At 38.8% G+C, this 18,859-nt stretch overlaps 1 protein-coding gene across 1 annotated transcript in view; it reads right to left on the bottom strand.

Annotated features, from left to right (window-relative positions):
• The window catches only part of mtnr1aa (melatonin receptor 1A a), a 26,705-nt gene extending 7,846 nt beyond the window's left edge, over positions 1–18,859 (bottom strand). The window contains exon 1 of the mRNA XM_063882936.1: positions 18,388–18,859. Within this exon, the coding sequence (XP_063739006.1) occupies positions 18,388–18,571 (184 nt within the window). The 5' untranslated portion in view covers positions 18,572–18,859. The remainder of the gene's footprint in view (positions 1–18,387) is intronic.

Below are 18,859 nucleotides of genomic sequence, written 5' to 3'. Positions count from 1 at the left end.
TATTGCGTTTATAAATGAAGCCAGTGACAGCCGCAGATGATAAGACTCTTGGCGGGTTTAATCTGCTCACTTCTCTTATAGAAGCTTTTTCAACAGTCACGGATGAATACAAAAACACACACAGAAGTAATGATAAAACTGTAATGCTGGAAGACAAAATGTGTCAATAGCCTCCTTTGTTTCTGCACACACTATTTAGCTCCAGCTTACTGAGAGAATGGTGAAAGAGGAAGCATTTTGTCATGGATTTTGGTGGATGTGGTTTATTCCTATCCTGGTGTGACTAAAGAAAGAAGGGATTTACAAACTCACCTCAAATGCTCTCTCTACAAGGAAAATACAAACTACAAAAAGCAGAGTGGGAAACAGCACAATGCACTGACAGTCGGATTTAGTTCACTTCAAGCAGCATGGCTGTTACCATAAAGCAGTCAGATTCAATGGATGAATTGACATTTAATCTGGACATTAACACAACGAGTGGTCAATACATTATTTTTCTATATTATCTTCTGGGTCACTTACAGCTCCGGAAAAAAACAGTTTCCGGTTTTACTATTTATAGGTATGTCTTTGAGTTAAATGATTTTGGTCTCTTAATTTTTTCCGGAGCTGAATGTATTTACTATAGATAAACAGATTGGGAAAGGGGAGATAAAGAGACTGACATGAGTAAATGGTCCCCAGATCGGATTTGAACCCTGGCACTCCACATCAGGGACCCAGTACATAGGCCAACAGCTGTACCAGGAGAGCTATCCAGAGGCCCACCTCTTTATATTTAAGGGTATTTCCTGACTAGTTATGCACAATTCTGTAAACTATATCTAAATGCTCTCATAGTGACTGTTATTGCAGTTGTAACATGATTCGAGCTATTAGAGATTAGGAAATATTATTGCGCTCACTGCAGTTTGGACATCAGACTGGTCCATAATGTGATACAGATAAAATTATGATTCCTAACTGATGATATTTAAGAATGAGTTTATTGTAAATGTTCTTATCTTACAAGAACCGTTATCCTCCAATACAGGTTAGAAAAAATGTCCTTTGTTCAACACACATTCTGAATCAGTGGTGCACTTTGTGTCACCTATAAGAGAGGAATTTTGCAGAAAGCTACTGTACATATTTCAGTTCTTAAGTATTTTGTCTTTGCTTTATTTAATGAAACATTAAGGAGCGCTCCTCTTCTTGGCAGTTATGGTGTCCTTTGGGTGTTGGAATTGGAAAGCAGCTTCAGATTCAGACTTTCACAACATTTCTGATCCCATGAGGTTTGCTCCCAAACTGGCGTTACCGTACCTTAAAAGCAAGTCTAAATTTGAAATAGCTGGGCCTCTTTCTTTCAGCCATGTTTGAGGAACATGAGATGTGAAAATACCTGTCTGCCACACTGACTTTCTCTTTTAGGGAGCAGTGATGACTAAACACCACGGGTGGATGTCAGCCAGGCCACCACAGCTGGTGGTCTGACACAGCCTGACAGGTCCAGTCACGTCTTCCAGATAAAGCCCCCTAGACATGTTGTCCAATGTCATGTTGTCAATTTCATGACATGGTCTTTATGTGTCATAAACTACTGGGAAATAACAGCATGATCAGGAATCAACACTAACTATTTTTGCATAATTGTAAAACAGCAGTACTGTCAGAATGTGTACGAACTTGTACATGTCCATCAAATTCATTTTGACGAAGATCCGGTCAATGCGTGGGGGATACTGTACATTGGATCCCTTAGGGGGCCCTTGAATAGGGTGAATCATGTGTGTGCAGCTTCTCTATAGCTGCTGGTGCTGCTAAGATTTATAATACCGCAGCTGCTCCCTAGTGGGTGTCTCACTTGGGAGCTTAAGTGGTACAGCAACATCATCTGCTATAAAGTAAAGAAACATAGAAAACCTTTGAATGCAATGAAGCTTGTGTTGTTTTCCTTCAACTAGCCAAGATTTAGACATAAAGTAGGACAGTGTCTTCAGAAAGTTTCATCTGTGCTGAGTCATTATGTAGCAGGTAACCTTCATACCGGAAAGAGAATGATTTGAAGGCATGTTTTTATACATCTGCATCTGTTTGAAGTTGTACTCCAAATGTAACACATCTAAGGCATTTTGTTGCACTTGACAAGTCACTGGGGTTCCATTTACATGATCAACATGCTAGGAGATTCATTACTGTTTAAAAAAGTAAAAACAGACCTGGGGTTTTTCTGGAAAAATATAGTATGAGGGCGCTAAAGTCACTTCCCGCACACAAATAATTATTGAATAATGATTGAAAATAAATCCCGAGTTACGGTTTGTTTACTTCCTCTACAGAAAAAAGGACAGCAATATACAATTTGAAATGTTACGTGGAAAATCAGCACGCTGAAAGTACGAGGGAGCAGCTCCCTTTTCGTTAGACAAAACCCTGGATTATTACTGAAGGGAGACTTTAGATATTCACAGTCAATAGGTTTGGGTTTTGTTTATACTTTGTTGATTTGGCCTCTTATTCAAAGGTATCTTTTGGACCCTGTTATTATTATTGCTGAAACTGCTTATCAAATAACCCAGTAGTGATTTGTGTAACTCGTGAAAAAGACAAGATAAATCTTAAAGCTTGGATTTTCTTTAAGAACACTTTCTTGTCCTGAATCTAAAATTGTATAATTTATTTGAAAAAACAAAATAGCATTTGCACAATGTAAAGGCGTCATTGTTGCAAAACAGACAAACACACATGCACACACATGTTACATACACCAAAAATAATGGCTAAAATGATTTTGGTTTTCTTTGTGAAAATCACTTCAAACGAAAAAGGGAGCAAAGCACAATTGAATTGAAGAGACACATTTTCTGCTGAAAACAGGTTAAAACCCCACCTATCCAACTTACATAAAAGATCATTCTCCCCCCTACATCCACCCTGCCCCTGTGTTCCACAGGTGAGTATAGCCCGAAGTAGCCATCTGAAAGGCAGACTGTTGGTGAGCGAGGCAGGGGGCTGATGGGTTGACCCAGATAGGAAGTGACAGACTTAAATATCAACTAGTGTGGCCATCGAATCTACGGAAAGAAACCTCCAATTTGCAGCATTGATTTTTTTTTTGTTGTCTCCCTTCCACAGCATTCGCTTTTCTAAAGGCAACAAAGGTAACATGTTAACCTTATCTGTGTCTTTCTATCCAGACAAAGCTTCATTTCAAAAGACAAAGTGGAAATTGGTGGGAAAGATAACAAACATCATGTCAGTTATGCAAGAAGAAAAAATATCCAGCTCGGAAGACAGAGGGCTACTGTAAGCATGAACAGGGCTTCTGTCTGCAGATGGAGAGTGTTGAAACACCCATAATGCTCAAGGTTGTTTTCAAACTGCAGGAGGTTAGTGAATGACAACAAAAACCTTCAAGGCTTTAGAAAATTAAACAAAGCCATGTTTGATGGCCGATATGATAAGCAGAAGCCTGACTCTAGCGGGTATTGGTTCCCAACCATTTTTTCTTTCAAGCCTTCCCAACTTGTGTCTATGAAAAAGCCGAGCCCCCACACAAGGGCCACACTTAACATTGACACACAGCGTCCTTTGACTTATCATATTTCCCAAACAAACACACACATTACACACACAGCCACCAATTACAGGCTGGCCTAAATTTCCATTTGCAGTTACCAAGCAGCTTGATCCTGTCATAAGGTCGCTCTGATCCTATGTATGTCATTTAGGTCCATGGGGAAAAAAAGTATTCAATGAAGAGCTACCTGAGCCAACTTAGGCCGTTTAGAAATGATAAACCTTTATGTATTTGCCTAATGTACATACCAAAAGCTGTCAAAATGCGTTTGTGCTCTTCTCAAAAGCCAACTTTTGCAAAGCATTATTAAGTTTGAAAAAAACTCCTTTACTTTCGGTCTCACAATAACAAGTTTTTTAACCAAAAATCTGATTTTTTTGGTATGGATTACACTTAAAGAGGACAAGAAGCGTATTGAAAGGAACATTTCTTTATAATTTGGATGAATGACTAGTGAGATCAGGGGAATATATTTGAATTGAGGAAAAATGTGTAAATGGAACTAGTACTACTACTGGTACGAGATAGAGAGGGACCCTGCAATGATACCAAATGTTTGCAGAGATTATGAACTCAGATCTCCTTCCCTGACCTCTACATCATTAATGTTCACTCTGCTGGCCTGACTTCACATTTCTTTCTGAACTGATAATGAACTTGCCCTCATAAAAAACCCTATTCAAGGATAGAACCCATGATAAACTTTTGACGGTTGTGCTGGTTGTCTGAATATTGTGGGATAAGAAAAAGGTTTGATTATTGAGAATGAAAAATATGTAATTGAATGAGTTAACCAGCTGACCTAAAGCCAATAATCCTTTGTATTTATATGAGATATTGTTGCTGTTCCCATAGAAAATGTAGGTCAGAGCTTTAGCATCTGTTGAGCATTATTATATAGGACTGGTTTGTGCAGCAGTTATTCCAACCATTCAATCTGACCCCGATTGACCTAAAAGAGCTTAATATAATCTTCTTTTACCATAGTTGGAATTCTCTCTGCGTTTTTTGAATGTCATCTTTTACTGTGTTTTTATACCTACTTAGCATAAATTAGAGGGCTTTGGACAGATGAACCATATTTAGTTGCTGGCGTTAACAGTGTATTTGCTCTTTTTTGTTACTGACACTTTGAGCATACTGTAAGCCTTAAACAGAGTCTCTAATACCCTATTAGACAGCGCTGCTTCAAAGTCACATAGATAGCAGCCAGAATGTCACATTTGCACTAATCCGCATATAGAAACCCCACTATCTTTTTTTCGCATCACTATTTTCCACATTTATATACCTCTCAGCCTCACATCAAATTCCCGTCATTATGATGATGATAAGATCAAAAGTTCACAAAAGCGATGTGTATACATTACACAATCATATGCCCAAAAAAACAATCTGTGTGGTAAAAAAAGCTTGTGTTGTAAACACACAGAACAGCTTGGGGACAGACATCAATCCCCCACCCATGCTTGTCATATCAACCCTCAGTCTTCTAGTTTTTGCCCACTCACAAATATACATAATATTCCTTAACAATGACACATCGTTCCTCATGCAATGTGATATGTTTCTCTGATTCCTTCAGGCAGAAGACACAAAGCCCCCAGACGCATCTGAGCATTTCCTCTCTGTTGTTGGGGAACTAAAGTTAAAAGAGCTAGAGAATAAAGGAGAAACCAAAAACAGCAACATGCATGCAGAATGAGGGCTGAAACTTATTTATATTTTTTAATGATGAAATAATCTCTCAATATTGTGTTCAATAAAGCAATAAAAAGTCCGAAAATAGAGAAAAATGCCCCTTAGAAGTTTTGAGAGCCCAAAAGCACGTCTTTAAATAACTTGTTTTGCGAGACCATCAGTCAAAACCTATTCAATTAGTTATTATGTTTAGAATAGAGTCAAAATATCCTTACTTCTGACAGGCTGAAACTACAGAATGTTTTCATTTTAGCTTCATAAACATCTTTAAAACGGCTCTAATCAATGTATTAGAATTACAATGTGTAATGTGAAGGGTCGCTCACAGGGCATGTGAACAGAGCTTTTCATTCCTCTTCCTCGCTCGATGCTGCTCCGTTCAAAAAGGTTTTTTTTACATTTAAAGCTTGTATTGAGGTTTTTGAATGAAGCTTCAAATATCGAAAACCTTGAAAAATAAACAAATTGGTATAAAGTTTATTCTTTACTTCAAAAAATGTTCTCTAGAAATCAAATTTATTTGGGAAATCAGTGAATGCCTCCTTTTGTGTACGGCTAGCAGTTCAAAGTTAAAACGTTTTTATAAAGTTTAGCCTAACCATTATTTGAATATGTGCAGAAATTCTGTGTTTAAATGTGAAAAACAGACATGGGTTTTAGAGTCTTGCAGTATTGATAGAGAGGGTTAAAAAATGTGTAAAAATATGTGGTATGGCTTCTTCCAAAATCCACTGGCTCACTTGGGCTTTGCTCACATGCTGTGGTCCCTCATAGCCAGAAACACATAGAGAACGATTAAACCACTCTGCAGTTCCTAGCTTAAATCTCATTGGTCTCATCAACCTCATTTCAAGCCACAGCTTAAAAACCGGTAAAACTCGCTGTACCCTTCCTGACTAGTACTAAACAACAGACAAAGTCAGTGACTAATTGATGAACATATGGTTCATTAAGCAGAGAGATATTTGCCTCAGGAGTGGGTGATGTCCAATACTGAGCTATAATCTCCATGAATATTGAACTTTGCCAGCTGACTGGAAACATGCTCTGTGTCTGTTGGTTGTGTCAATAGGAAAGCTGTTTGCCACCTCAACTTAATAGGTTGTTCCCCAAGTGGCCATTCAAATCATTTGCACTTATTTAATGACTACTACACAATCTAATTCACTTATTCAGCCTCAAAGATATAAACACACATTCGAGACTGATTGTATGCCAAGACACACACAGGGCCCTGAAAGCATTCTTTCTTTGTCATGTAATCTTACCCATAACCCTGAGGCCCCGCAGGTTTAACCTCCACCCTTCTCCCTAAGGTACCCTGATCCCTTTTTTAATCATATTATATCAGTTTAACCTCAAATGAAGAAAGAGTGAGGCTCGGTCAAAATGACCTCATTGGAAAAAACGTCCTGAGTCTGAAAATCAAATTGGCAGGCTGTGTGTGTGTGTGTGTGTGTGTGTGTGTGTGTGTGTGTGTGTGTGTGTGTGTGTGTGTGTGTGTGTGTGTGTGTGTGTGTGTGTGTGTGTGTGTGTGTGTGTGTGTGTGTGTGTGTGTGTGTGTGTGTGTGTGTGTGTGTGTGTGTACACCTGGACAACAAAAATAGCACAGGGCAGTTATTTGGAATCTTGACAGGAGGATTTAGCTCGATTGAGTGATCAATTACTCATTTTGGATACGACCCTGTATTTGATCCCTTGCTCAGAATAATTGACAGCATCTGCTGCAGCCCATTCGGAAATCTAATTGAATTACAAAACAAGGGGAGGACAGATTGCCATATTCTCATTTCACTACAATCTGACACACAGCTCTCTCCAAAAACGTTTCCCCCTCAGCTGGAAAGAATGTTCGTCGTCTGGCAACATCATCGCTGTCTCCCTTAGGGCCAACCATGCATCTCTCCACACCAGTTCCCGTTATGTTTCCATCCCACTGAGGGCCAAAATCTATTCTGATGTAACCCTTTGATGTACCATAAGTGTGGTCATGAAGTGTAGTCCAGGGGATTGTTTAAAAATACCCGACTTGTTCCCAACACTGGAGATAGATTTATATTGGTTTGAAAACACAACGCTACAGCTTGCCTCATTCTTAGTTTACTATTGAGGTTGTAAAAAAACAATCTCATGATCTGGTTGCCAGATAAGACTTAGTTCATGAGCTGTTAAACAGGTTCAAAGGTATTCAATCAGGCCGTTGGGAACCTCAGTGCTTAGAGCTGGCAGTCCATATTCAGTATCTGCTGCCCAGTGCAAAGGAATTAATCACTGCATCCATCATTCAAGGTACCCTCTGGCCCAAAAATATCGTAAATTAATTAATTAAAGGTATTCACTGTCTATCTACACATTTTGGAATTTTCTCAAAGACATTCACATTGTTAAAGCATCTAGAATAAGGACTTGGTTATTTTTCTGTGTGTCTTTTGAATATCTTTGTTTAACGGACCAAACTAAACATTTGAACATGTCAAATTGTACTCTGACTCTTAGTAATATAAAATATAAACATATTTCTCAAAAGACTAATCGATTAAGGAGTAATCAAGAGTTGAAGCAATACATCTGAGTAGGTCGTCTATAGAAAGTAATTAGGAGCAGCAGCAATTAATACTATGGTAATAAATGCTCCTGTTACAACTACAGGTACTGTATGGTCATCAAATTAACTCCATCAATTCAGCCGCTAAACAATTTTTTGTTCCAAGCTTTATCAAATTCAAGAGTGCTCTAACAGTGATTGTTAATGCTTATGTTATATTACATTTTTCTTGCAATACGGAAAAGTCTGCTCCGTCTCCCTGTGTTCCTACTCTCTGCACTTTGCAATATCACCATTACGTGTAGCAATCGTCGCACAGCATTTCTTAGGGATTAATAAAGATGTATCTTATCTTTTGACTCGTATAAATCCCTTGAATCTGTTGACTTTACTTTTATTTTCCTAATAAAAATGCATTACCACTAAATCTCAAGGCATAACCGGATCTTCAGAAAACAATGAATTTTTATGCTGTTAGTTTGAGTGTGCCCATAGGCTTGAATATTTGTTTTCCTGCCATGGCTTACGTCTGAACAAATGACATCGCTGTAATGTGAAATGGTTGCTAAAATAGCCTGTGTAAATATACACAGTTTACAATGTTAGCCAAAGCAAATGTAATTGGCTGGCTGGTAAATAACGTCAGAAATCATGTCTCAAAAGAGATCAAATGAGTATGTTGGATGTTAAATAAGCAGATAAATGCTTACATGATTACCTCAGACGCTGTGTTCTGTTATATATTTTTCTCAAAGAGTTCCCAAAAAAAAGATTAAAAGTCCCTTAATGCAACTTTAGGTTTCTTTTGGCGATGAACAGGCTTTGATAGAGGAGCTGATAGTGTCTAATAAATCTCAAGAACTGAACAATTTGAGACCAGCTCTAAATGAAAATTGTTTCTTGGATCCTATCCTTAATGACCTGAGCCTTATCTTGCTCCTGTTACGCTCCGATATCAACACATCCTCTCATTAGAGCTTGGAGCGAAAGAGTACAGAGGAGAAATCTGTGATGCATCTCCGTTAATAAAACAACCATTCAGTCCACTAAATGTCAACCTTATTTATACATAAAGTAAAAGCAGATACAAAAACATTGTCTGTTCTAAAACTGTTATTTGTGGTTTTATCTGTGATTTGCTGTCACTGATTATTTATGTGACCAATTAATTTCCCTTTCTATGTCTACTACTGTGTGAGTCAGCGCACAGCAACAACAACAAAACCAAAATTTCTACTCTGGCATTGAATCACGCACACAGCACTGCTTGGCGAAATTTTATTTAATAAGATATCGGATTGACTGTGGCAGCAGAGTCAGCAAACAGTGTTTTAATAAACATCTCGAGGCAGTGAATGATAAAATCCGATTCGACTCACGTCTAAAGTTTTATCACTGTGCAAAGATTTTTCATAAAATATATCAGACTATTTCTTTACATTGCTCACACAGGTTAAATATGTTATTATCACAGAGTATTTAAATAGGTCACTGAGCACAGAACTGCAATAACATGTTACATCATTGCATATTGTCTTTGGACGGCACCCAAACAATGCTGCATTTAACCCAAGCAATGTGTGGGTTTGTCTAAAAATGTGCCACAAAAGACACTCATTTAGTGTATAATCAGAGAGCATTTTATGGGTCATTAATGGAAAGCATAGTGTGTTTAAAATATCTCACACAGGAAGCTCTTGCTCATTAGGAGGAGGCATGCGACTCAACTAATTACTAAGTAAAAAAATGTGACAGGCCACAAAGAATGTCTCATAATCTGCGCCTTGAGAATTAGTGTACACCTCTGCTTCTGACTTCTGAATAAAAAGCAGTTGAAGACCTATTTAAGAATCAGTGTTTTGGGTCAGTTCAGTAGAGCAAACTGTGATAAGTAATCTCCCGCACTAAACACTTGCTCATTAGAAGGACAAATTATCATAATCTGCGTGTAGTAATTATTGTACAGGAGTCACTGACACTCATATAAGCACAATTAGAGCCTTAACAGCACAGGTCTTTACAATGGAGTCTGAATAAATATGTAATAAAGTGATCGTAAATTATGCAAAACAAAGATTGAATTGCGCTCTGGTTGCCAAATATAGATCTGATAATGGAAATATTAATTGGTGATTTAATTACATGGATGAATGGCTGTTTTTCTAACCAGCAGTTGATGAAAGGATTCACTGTTAGCATAAGAAATTGCCTAATTACACATCCATCCAGCAGTGGCTCAGTCAGTAGGGGCTTGGACTGGGAATCGTAGGGGTGCCGGTTCAAGTCCCCGAACAGACTTGAAAATATGGAAAGTGGACTGCTACTTGGAGAGGTCCCAGTTCACCTCCTAGGCCCTGCTGTGGTGACCTTGAGCAAGGCACCGGACACCTCCAATCCCCCCTCCCCGTTGCTCCCTGGGCGCTGCACAATAGCTGCCCACTGCTCCTAGTACTAGGATGGGTTAAATGCTGTGTGCATGTACAGTATGTGACTAATAAAGAGGGTTTCATCCTCCGATTCTATCTAGGTAATACAGAGTCACACATTCACCTGATAAATGCCTAATCTAATATTGGCTTTTTGTTGCTATATGCTCCACTGTCTTCACCAGGTAGCCTCTATCTTTGGCAGTGTACAGCGGCTTTATCAAAGCCTTTTCAGTGAAAGAGCGTGTTGCTACAAACAATGCAGTTGAAATCAATGAGAGCGAATCACCAGAAAAAAAGTTAAAGGACACTGTAAAGTTAAAAGTCCCCGGAAATAACTATTTACAGGATAATCTGGGCCACACATTTCACATCGCAAACAATCATTTGATCCATTTGTGGAATGAAAATATGAACAAAAAAATCTAAATTGTTTAAAAAGAATGATTGAAGATCTAGAAACTGTCTCTTATACCCTGTTTTAATGTTATGACAGAGCTTGCACACCAATTCCGATGCCTGTACTCACATTTAGTAAATATATCATTACAGTACATGCCATCTAACTGAATCAGACTGTTGTCAGTTAAGAGGCTTCATGATTGAGCTGTTTAGTTGCTTTCTTTTTTTCACTGGGTGAATCCAGTCTTTTTTTAGACACATTCACTCGAATAATAAAATCAAAAAAATGATTATGGTAAAGGAGAAGTATTTAAATCAACAAGGTCAGATTCTGAGTTTTTCTCCATAAATGCTATCTAAGGGGGAAGGACTGGCCCTGCATATTTATTCTTTTTTCTCTTTGTCATCATTGACTTGTTTTAACAGGCATGCAATCTGACGCATTCACAGCTGGAAGCTGCTGAGTACAACAAAAGTCTTCCACTTTGGGCCACTGAGTAGCAATGGTGGGCTAAGTGCTTTATTCAAGGGCACCTTGGGCGCAGAGGAAAGCATTTCTGTTTCCTGTTTGGATTCTCTCAACTGGGATTCAATCTGGCACCCTTTGTCACCAGCCAGCATCTCTAACCTCTGAGCTCTCGCCTCACATTTATGTGTGTAATCAAACAGCTACTGCTCTACAGTATGCATGTGTTATGCGCAGTTCCACTTGGATGAGCATTACGTTTTACTTGGTCTCACAGCTCTAAGCTTCCTATGTGCGTCACACCAAGTTTCTTTCAAGCAGAAGAGTTTTCACTGCAACATATTGTAAATGATTAAGATTAGCACAGGGATGCATGGAAAAGGAGATGGGGGGTAGCAGGAGTGGATGCAATATGGTCTCCTGTATGTATAAGTATTTATAGACTCATTATGTCTTCCCATTGAACTGATAACATGCTCTCCTCTGTGAGGCTGCGAGACAGAGAGAGAGCAAGAAAAGGAAACATCGAGGTAGGAGACCAGATGCCAGAAGCCTGCTCTCGTTAAATTCGACCATGTCAGGCTGGTAGTTGTTTGACACTTATCGTGATAACAAGCTTAATTCATTTTGTGCACCTGACCATTACTTAATTTGCAATTCACAGGGTCTGGGTGATAGCCTTCTTGTTGCCTGACTGGAATGATGCAAAGCCCTATTGGCAGAATTCCTCTGCAGGTATGTGTTCTGACAACACAACATCCTAAGAGAACAGTGGGGGTGTTGGATCACAATGATGCAAACAGACAGGGTGTCATGGAATATGAAGCCTGGGAGGTCAAATTTAAGTGAGAAGAAAAGAAAAATGGAGTGTGTGTGTTAGGGTGAGTAAGCTTTGGAGGAGGAGTACAAAGAGGACTGTGACGACCCGTACAACTCAAGAAAAGGCTGGAGAAAAGGAACAGAAAGTTTTTGTTTTTATCAGAGGAGAACAATACAGCATTATCATCCAGTATACACAGCTCATATAAACAGAATAGATTACTGCAGACATTCTTTATGGGTACAGATAATCATGCAAACTTGATAAAATCAGAAACTCATCTAGAAGCTGAGGAAACTTGAGCACTTGCTTGGTCAATTTTTTTTTTTCTCAGGACAAAGTGGCACTTGTAAAACTGAAAAGTGCTGTCAAATAGAGAGAACAGAATTTTGTAGAGCAATTTTCCCATGATTGTTGTTATGAAAGCCCAGTCCCCCGTGGCAGAAGCAACAAACCAACATGATTGAAATGACGATTCTGTGTCTTTATCAGAATAAAAATATAAGCCTGTCTCTTTCACTGCCACTGTTCATCTGCTCAGTATGGCAGGCTAGTAGCAATCTGCTATCTTTATCTCCACTATCATGTTCATCTAGTAGGTGAAAGGCAGAAGCAGTCGAGCTGGATACAATTATTCACTAAATCCCAGCAGCAGAGGCCAGGGCCCTGCATATCATATCTGCTACCTTCTTACATGTTAATCCTTGATGCTGGCCAAAAGCCCTCTGACAGGTAATTTGTACAAAGTCGATTTTCAAGACAGGCGTTATTAAATCGTATAAAGTATTTTACATGCTTTACGACACATGGGAGCACCAAAAGAATAACAGCTAAAGCTGACTGTGTGCTATTAAATGGGGAGCAGCCTCAAGGTATCCCAGGCATTTTTTTCTCTGTCTCATGGGTTAAGAAAGGAGATCTTTATCCTCTTCCCCTCCATGTTCATTTATTCAGCTTGGGCATACTATAAATTAATTGGAAAGTCATGACCTGCTGGCTGTTTTTGCCCCCAATTAGTCAATGTTTTTTCCCCTCTGAGCCCTTGTTTTTCTTGTTCTGATACTGCTAAGCTGCTCCACCATACTGTGCCGCTCTGAGGTTAATCACAGCCATCACCACAGAAACTGAACAACCCAGGGAGAAGTTAGGACTCATACTCCGTCCTTAAATCTGTAAGAAAACAGTAGAGCTGCCTTCACTTGTTTTAAATCTTTATATTTAAGTAATGCAGAGAACCGAAACTCATCTCCAGGAGCGATACATGTCTGGGATGCTTCATTAGCCACATATCGGCTTTAAAAAGGTGAAAGTTGTCTAAAAATACCAAATGATGATTGTATTAAATTAGTCCAAAATCCTAATCATGTTGAAAAGCACATCATTTGAGATCACTCCGAGATTCTGTTTATTTTATAAGGAGAATAAACTGATAATGTATAGGCAAATAAACTTACAGTAGATACAGTACCTCTTATGGCAGTAACCATGTGTCGTATTAACCTGTGGCCTTTTCTTTTATTGAGGGCCCCTATATTGACTTGGCCTATTTGAATTCCTGCAACATAGTGTCATACTTACATAAAAATAGCCTTTTTCATAAAATCTAGTTTTTGATACCATTTATGGGTGGTATTTGTTATATAAGGTTCACACTGTGTCAGTTCTGTTTTAAGTTACTGCAAACACAAAAAGAACATCCTGCTGCAGCTGCTTCATAGGAAAAGCTCTCAACTGGCATCCAATCAACCAGAAATGAAATCTTCAGGATTAAGACCTGGACAACATCTTTTCTGAAGATGAATGAAAACTAACTTCAGGTGTCAAGCTCTGTACATATTCGTCATTTTCATCTTAAGCTACAAGGGGTTTGATCAAGATGCGGCAAACAAAGTGAATGTCAAAACCAATTGAGCTCTTAAAATAAAAGCAGTCAAAATTCCTTGCCACAGTTAGTACTAAATTGTGTGTGGGAAACTGTGGAGATGTGAGTCAACTGGAGGCGCAGCAGGGATCACAAAGAGGCATCCCTGTCATCCGAGGTAGGATACAGCCACAGGAGACTGATGCTGCTGGCAGAGGATACATTACGCTTTGAAGACCCACAAAGCCTGCAACCATTTTCATTTAAATTTGAGTTTTCTACGAGTTCCTGAGTTATTATTTTGGAAAAACGATAAAAGTTGATGAACACGTTTTGACCATACAGGGAACACACAGTTTCAGAAAGTACAAGAGGAGGGAAGAATACAGAGACATGGCCAGACATTTCCGATCTGAGTAATGTCAATAAAGAAAAACCAAAAAGCTTGCCACCTAATTTCAACTCGACAAAGTGACCTTAAATCAACTTTTTTAATTGAATTAAACAATATTCATCCAAAAGGGAAATGAATCTTTCCTGACATAACACATTTAATGCAATAATGTGGCCCTGATAAAAGCTTAGTCGAAGGATTACAGTTTCTCACAAACAAGTATTTTACAAGACTTACCTCATGGAAATTAAGCAGGATGCTGAGGAATCGACATCCTCTACTATGTGCAACGTCTACAGAAGGCATTTGGTTTTTTTTTCATAGCCATCTCTTTATTACACTATTCCCTTTTGGAAACTACCTATAAAGCAAATGGATATTTATATAAACCTAAAATCCTAATTTTTAATAGGACACACATGCAAAATACCTCTTCATTTTTCATAAATACCTCAAAATATAATAATAACACTGAGAGAAATAATACTGTATCTTAAAACAGAGGTGTCAGCAGAGTCACACAAGGCTTACAAAACTCTAAAACACATTCAAAAACAGACAGAGCTCTACCTGAAAACCAGGTATCAGCACACTAAGGCTTGTCTTTGTCTGTCAGAAGGTCCGTTTAAACCTCCTACTGTTTACATGGGAAGTTTTCTCCCTTGTGAACAATTAGTCAGAGGTGGAAGTACTCAGATATTGTACTTTAGTAAAAGTAGAAGTACCAGAGTGTAGGAATACTCTGTTACAAGTAAAAGTCCTGCAATCAAAATGTTACTCAAGTAAAAGTATTAGCATCAAAATATACTTGAAGTACCAAAAGTACAAGTACTTCTTATTCAGATTGGTCCATTTCAGAAAAATATATATTATTTGTTTTGATTATAATTATCGATGCATTAAAGTGTTATCAAATCTGGTAAAGGTGCAGCTAGTTTTAATGACTTTGTATACTGCAGGGTAGCTGGTGAATTTACTCCAGGTGTAACTAAAGTCTGATTTAAGTGTTGATTATACTTCACATCATTAATCCAAATCTGTAAAGTAACTATAGTAAATACATGTAGTGGAGTAAAAAAACACATTTACCTCTGATTTGTAGTGGATTAGAAGCACAAATGAACATAAAGTAAAAATACTGACCATTACTTAATTTGTAAAGTACTTATGTACAGTACTTAGTAGTTACTTCAAACCTCTGCAATTAGTAAAAAGGAAACAAATGATGTGATGCATACAAAATGTTATTCGTTTTTTTTACAGACAGCTCATACGTCTCTTTTGTTCTCATTCACAAACCCTCGTACGTCTCTTTTGTTCTCATTCACAAACCCTGTGGATTGAAAAGAGCATGTTGCCATTATACTGTAAAGATTGCTGTCACCCAACCTTTTAAGGGACGCTATATTGACTATGAAGGACTGCTCAGATTGTTCAATGTGCCACTCTGCCAACAAATACATATATTAACCCCTTTTCTCAGGATGCCGAATGAGCACAATGTCTTCTTCGGCATATATAATATAGAGAATCTAGAGTCATACCAAAAAAAGAAAATGAAACAATCTAAAGGATGAAAAAGCATTGCAATGCATTATGTCGGCATGGACAGAACGCTGCCAGGGCCTTTTCTATCGGAGGGTTTTTCCTTACCACTTTCATGGTGGACATTGAATTTTTTCTGTATAAATAGTATGGAGTACAGTCTAAACCTGCTCTAATGTAAAAATGCCCTGAGATAACGTTTGAGCTATATACTGTAGATAAGATTGAATTGAATGATTCAATGAGGTCTTGATATGTCTCACTCTTGACAAACAGCCAACCTAATCAGTCAGCGAGTCCGTCCCTTGTTGGAATCTTAAATTTTTCGTAAGCATGCATTTAAAAGAAATGTTTTATCTACAACAACACATTTCATTTCCTGGCATTGAGTTGAGCTACAGTACAGCGATGGTTTTTGTACTTAGCCATGCAGCACAAACACCTCACCATGTGTTGTTGGCTTCATGCTCACTTGCTTGCTGGCCATTTTTTTTTACACATTTTGAAAGGTTTGGCCATGCATGGAAAGCAGTGCTGCTGCTGTCTGCAATATGTCATCACAACGCTTGCCAGGTTCTCCACTGAGTTTATTTCATTACTCACTTTTTTAAATTATCCCTGTGTTGTTTGACTGCTGTTCAATCTTTAAAACGTTTGGTCCATGCCAAGAAAATGTCTGCCCACTGGTATTTTCATGGAAGAGATTATTCAAATGTTGGGAATTGAATTTGTGGACAGAAAATATGACATTAAAATGGCTCATGAAAGTAAAGATTGGTGATCAGTCTAAATCAATTTATGGCTGTGTGTCAAACAATCATGTGTGGCATCAAATTCCCACATTCAGGGACAACTAAAGCAAATAGTATCTGCCCCCTCGCCATCCAAACAGTACGACAGTGATGAATGGAAAAGTTTTGTTATCAATCAATATGTCTGCCAACTTGCATACAATTTGCCAATGTCTTGTTGAACAGAAAATTGTAGGAGCTTTAAGTTAGGCATGCATGACTTAAACAGAAAGTAGCAAATGTGCTTCAAAGGCATGCACTCAAGGCACGACGTCATCGGTCCGCTTAGAATTTGAATCTGTTATTTGTTCTAGGTTAGTTTTTGGAAATACTATTTAAGTGAGTAAAGTTTTTTCATCGCCTCCTTTGATCTTTAAATGTTTAACTTTACAGAATAAAAAAAAAACATTTCATAAATAGTGATTGTAGGTAGTACAACTTTACAAGCTTGATTAAACTCCTGCTTCTACTGCAATATAACTTCCTTACCTTTAAGATGTAGATTTAGTTTTGTATATCCCTCCTTGTGTCCCAAGTGTTGTTTAATTTGTTTTGTTTATCATGCAAAACCGGGTCTTACACTATCACACGAGCATTTCATTGATCAGTTCTAGAGACTCACTATTTTAAGATGCATGGCTGTAGCTATTTTGTGAGCAGCCCCATTAAAAATACCGACATCCAGAACGACTATTGCAGAGTTGAACGTGTGTTTTATCAAACGCTGATAATTGTAAAGCAATGGGAGCTTCTGTAAATATCAGTAAGAGGCAATCGTATGCTCTCAATATTCCCCACTGGATCAAGATGATGGAAATCTCTTCTGACCCTAACAATCATGTGCAGACACAAATGTTAATGTCAGGAGTGTATTTCGCAAATCAATCTCTTACAGCCTCCAAATGATGACAGACATGATATGTAAATCTGTCAGTCAGCTGTATATACCTGACCATGACAGGAGGTTGGGTTTTCCCAGCAGCACCATGCCCTCTGACTGTTACATTATGAGCATGTTACCACTTTCACTGGGCAAACTAGGGGGCTTACAATTTCACCTCAAACCCATATCTTAATTAAATCCACAGTGAAGTGTATACACACACACACACACACACACACACACACACACACACACACACACACACACACACACACACACACACACACACACACACACACACACACACACACACACACACACACACACACACACACACACACACACACACACACACATCAGCATAAACAGAGCAGAGATGAGTGCTGGGCTTTCCCCGTGGCTTCAGATTGTGTCAATAATTGCTATAATGTTTCTCTTCACTTCCCCCCTATGAGCCTGCTCAGCATCCTGCAAACTGGGTGTAGGTCAGCGACATTATGTCTGCCTCAAAAGTCGGCTAAAACAAGGACAAGGTCAATTTTACTGTCCATTACAATCAGCCATACTGCACCGTGATATAATATATTTCAAAGCAAAAATAATACACATATGGAGCACTATTAAAGTGATACAGCAAACATCTGCAAGAATAACCTCCCTCTGTGAGTGATGTTGTTGACAAGGTTGAATTATATGGCGAGCACACGCATCTTCACGCTGGCTCGGATTTGTGATGAATGAAAAACAAAAAATGGACATCCGTTTACAATTCCTCCTCTCCAATAACATAGTGCCTAAAAAACAGGTCTGAACACGCGGTTTTATTATTAAAACTATAACATTTAGTATATGTCTCAACCTTCACGGGACTCTTGTGACTTTACAAATAGTAACAGACTTTTTGTTGTGTTTTTAACGCGACTGACTTTACTCACGCGTGGCCACTCGGTAGCCAGTGGTGCACACTTCCTCCCTGACCTTGACTCACCTGCATTCCTTAGCTTCTTGTTGCGATACACGGAGAAGATGACCAAGAGGTTGCCCAGGATGTCAACGACGATGGTGAAGATGAGAAAGCACCCCAAAGTAGTTGTAACCCACGGCGGCCGGTTCAGGACGGTGTCAGTGGGGTCTCGCGAGGAGCTGTTCAGTTGAGTCTCATTCATAAACATTGTACACCGTGGCAAAACTTTCTCAACCGGTCCAAATTCAACTCTCCGTGCGTCCTAAAGATTGGGTATCGGAGATGCCGGTGGTGGGAGACTTTTGCCTCCCGTGGTTTTCATCTTCATCTTTTCCACGCGCGCTTCTCCTCCTTTTTCTCCTCCTGCGTGGACTTCTCCCATCCGCCGTGGATCAACTCCGGTTGTCTCCTCTTCACTCTGCTCGCGTCGGTGTCACTTCTGTGCCTCTGTGCCATCCACCCTGTTGGTCCGCATGTGTGACAAGAAGCAGCAACT

This window comes from Eleginops maclovinus, chromosome 5 (genome assembly GCF_036324505.1).
Source record: "Eleginops maclovinus isolate JMC-PN-2008 ecotype Puerto Natales chromosome 5, JC_Emac_rtc_rv5, whole genome shotgun sequence".
NCBI classification, from domain to species: Eukaryota; Metazoa; Chordata; class Actinopteri; order Perciformes; family Eleginopidae; genus Eleginops; species Eleginops maclovinus.
The sequence above is the reverse complement of the archived record's forward strand: the minus strand, read 5'-3'. Positions and strand labels throughout refer to the sequence as shown.